The 2,722-nt window shown below is 33.4% G+C and overlaps 1 protein-coding gene across 1 annotated transcript; it reads right to left on the minus strand.

The window, feature by feature from the left end:
* On the minus strand, positions 2,062-2,460 carry LOC18604526. The gene has a single exon (XM_018117053.1). It carries the CDS (start codon positions 2,458-2,460, stop codon positions 2,062-2,064), a length of 399 nt encoding a protein of 132 aa, XP_017972542.1.

Below are 2,722 nucleotides of genomic sequence, written 5' to 3' on the forward strand. Positions count from 1 at the left end.
TTTAGCGTGTACTGAACTCTAAAGCTTTACCTTAGGAGATACCCTTCGCGCCTCTCGTACCAAGGTAAAATATAACTGAGTTTATTGTGCCCCTCTCTAATAGGCTGGTCCATGGAAACCCACCACTGCAATGACTAATCAATATCCCACCAAATCAATAAAAGTTTCGACAGCATGACATGGCAATTATATTACTACCTAGCCTATTAAGGCAAAACAAACAGTTTATACAATTTCAACACAATTTCCAATTCAACCATTCATGCCAATATCACCATAAGCCATTCAATTCAAACCATAAATTTACAACACAATTAATCAGTCTCCAATTACTCAATTTCTAAAATCATCATTCAATTTCAAAATGATTTATAAAACTCATTTCACTTAATCACATTTTACTTATAAAACATAAGGATTTACCATTTAAACTCATTTTTCTATAAAATCACAAAAACGAATAAAAACTACTTTAGATAATTAAGATGATAATAAGGTTACTCACAATATCGGGAGTCGAAGTGCTCCTAGTCTCGGTCTTCGGGTACAATCTCCTTACCCTTATCGGAAGTTTCCCCACATAAACATAATGCACAATAAGCAATTTACTATATTTGTACTAAACCGTTATAAAACTAATTTAGGCTCTATATGAATGCATGAAATGGGATGCGAAATGTTCGAATTATTATCTAAATATGGTGTTCTACGTAGCTTTAATTATGTATCGAAATAAAATGGTATTAACCTTATTCGATCTATACACCGGTTAATTGGCCAATACATCCAATTCAACTCCAATTAACTTGATTCCATTTCCAACACTCCTAGTCATCAATTACAAGTTAAATAATATGTAGTATCACAAAAATCCATCATCAATATCTTCCTTGTAAAATTCGGCCATTGAAGGTTTAGTGTAGAACGTGTAATTTTCATGCTTGATTTTTACACCTTACATCATAAAATAACTAAAAACACCTAAATAGCATGAAATTCATCAAAGTTCATTATCCAATTTCTCTCTTGAAAATTTCAGCCAAGCAATGTGGGTGAAGGGCATGAAATTTCTTGCTTGTTTTTCATGCTAAACATCACCAAACAACTAAAAACACTACAATACCTTGAAATCTAACCAAATAAATCATCAAATCTTCTCTCCCTAAATTCGGTCAGCCATGAATCCTTCATGAGGTCTTGAATTTTAACCATGGTAATTGAAAAATAATGCATAGGAAAGGTAGATGACAAGCTAGAATTAAGAAATTTTACCTTTACTTGCTTAATTCCTTGAAATCCAATGAATTTTCTCTTGATTTTTTTCTCTAGGGTTTGTTCTATGCTTTTTCCCTTTTGTTCTTACCTTGGCTGACCAAGAGAAACGAGATGGGAGAGTTTTAGTTGTGTTTATAAAGGAAAATATAATAATATTAAAGCTTGACACTTGTCACCATGTGATTGGTCCATACATAAAACTTAATAATTAAGCATTTCTTCTCCACCACATAAAATCTCTCAATTATCCAAAGTATAAAATGAATTTCATGGGTTTGACAGGTGTCAAGGTGGTGTAAAATTTCAAAAATTCTAATTACGTCCTTGTGGACAAGTAAAATGACTTTTTTGCCCTTATGTTCGAAAAATTATCGAAATTAATATTTTTCACTTTTCAAGCTCAAATTATGTTCCAAATAGTCAAACTTGATCATAATTTCATCCACCATCCCAAATTTGCCCTTGGGTGGCAAAATGATCATTTTACCCTTATGTTATGAAAATTTCAATTTAACTCCAAATCAATCCCCGAACTCCGAATCACCATATTAAGTCATTCTAAGGTTCAATAACTCTCAATTGCATCTTAAAATCTTTATTTGAACTAGTTCGATGCTTAAATCAACTTAGTTGTACCACTAGGTACACTACCGATTTTTGATGATTTTTTCGAGGTATTTAAGTATGCAAGCATGTTGTCAAATACATGAATGACATGGCAAGTATATTATAGAGTAGGGCTTGACAGCACTACCCCCCTTAAAATAAAATTTTGACGTCAAAATTTCACTTACCAGACTCGGAGAAAAGATGAGAGTATTGGTTTCTCATTTGATGCTCAACTTCCCACGTCATCTCCTCCATCCGAGCATTTTTCCACAACACCTTAACCATTGGAATGTTCTTATTCCTCAACACTCGATCCTTTCGATCTAGAATATGTACAGGTTGCACCTCAAACTTTAAATCTTCTTGTAACTCAATCGGAGGTGTCTCGAGGATATGGGAGGGATCAAGTACATACTTCTTCAACATTAAGACGTGGAAGACATTGTGAATCCGATCCAACTCTAAGGGTAACTTTAGTCTATATTCCACTAGCCCAATCCTTTCAATAATACGAAAGAGTCTAATGTATCTCAGATTAAGCTTTCCTCGCCTTGCGAACCGGATCACACCTTTCATTATCCAACAAGATACCACAATTTACTACAATAATATAATCAAATAAGACTTAATACCTCAAAGTATTCAAATCATTACCTTTCCAAGGAGAGACCTTAAGAAAAACTCTATCATCAACTTCAAATTCTAAATCTTTTCTCCATCTATCCGAGTAACTTTCCTGCCTGTCTTGATCTGTCTTTAATCGCTCTCGGATAACCTTGATTTTGTCATTAGTTAGATCAATTACTTCTACATTAAACAATTTTCTCTCACCCATTTC

This window comes from Theobroma cacao, chromosome 3 (genome assembly GCF_000208745.1).
Source record: "Theobroma cacao cultivar B97-61/B2 chromosome 3, Criollo_cocoa_genome_V2, whole genome shotgun sequence".
Lineage (NCBI taxonomy): Eukaryota > Viridiplantae > Streptophyta > Magnoliopsida > Malvales > Malvaceae > Theobroma > Theobroma cacao.

Excerpts from the sequence above, each read along its gene's own strand:
- LOC18604526 (XM_018117053.1), bottom strand. The coding sequence starts at position 2,460 with ATGAAAGGTGTGATCCGGTTCGCAAGGCGAGGAAAGCTTAATCTGAGA.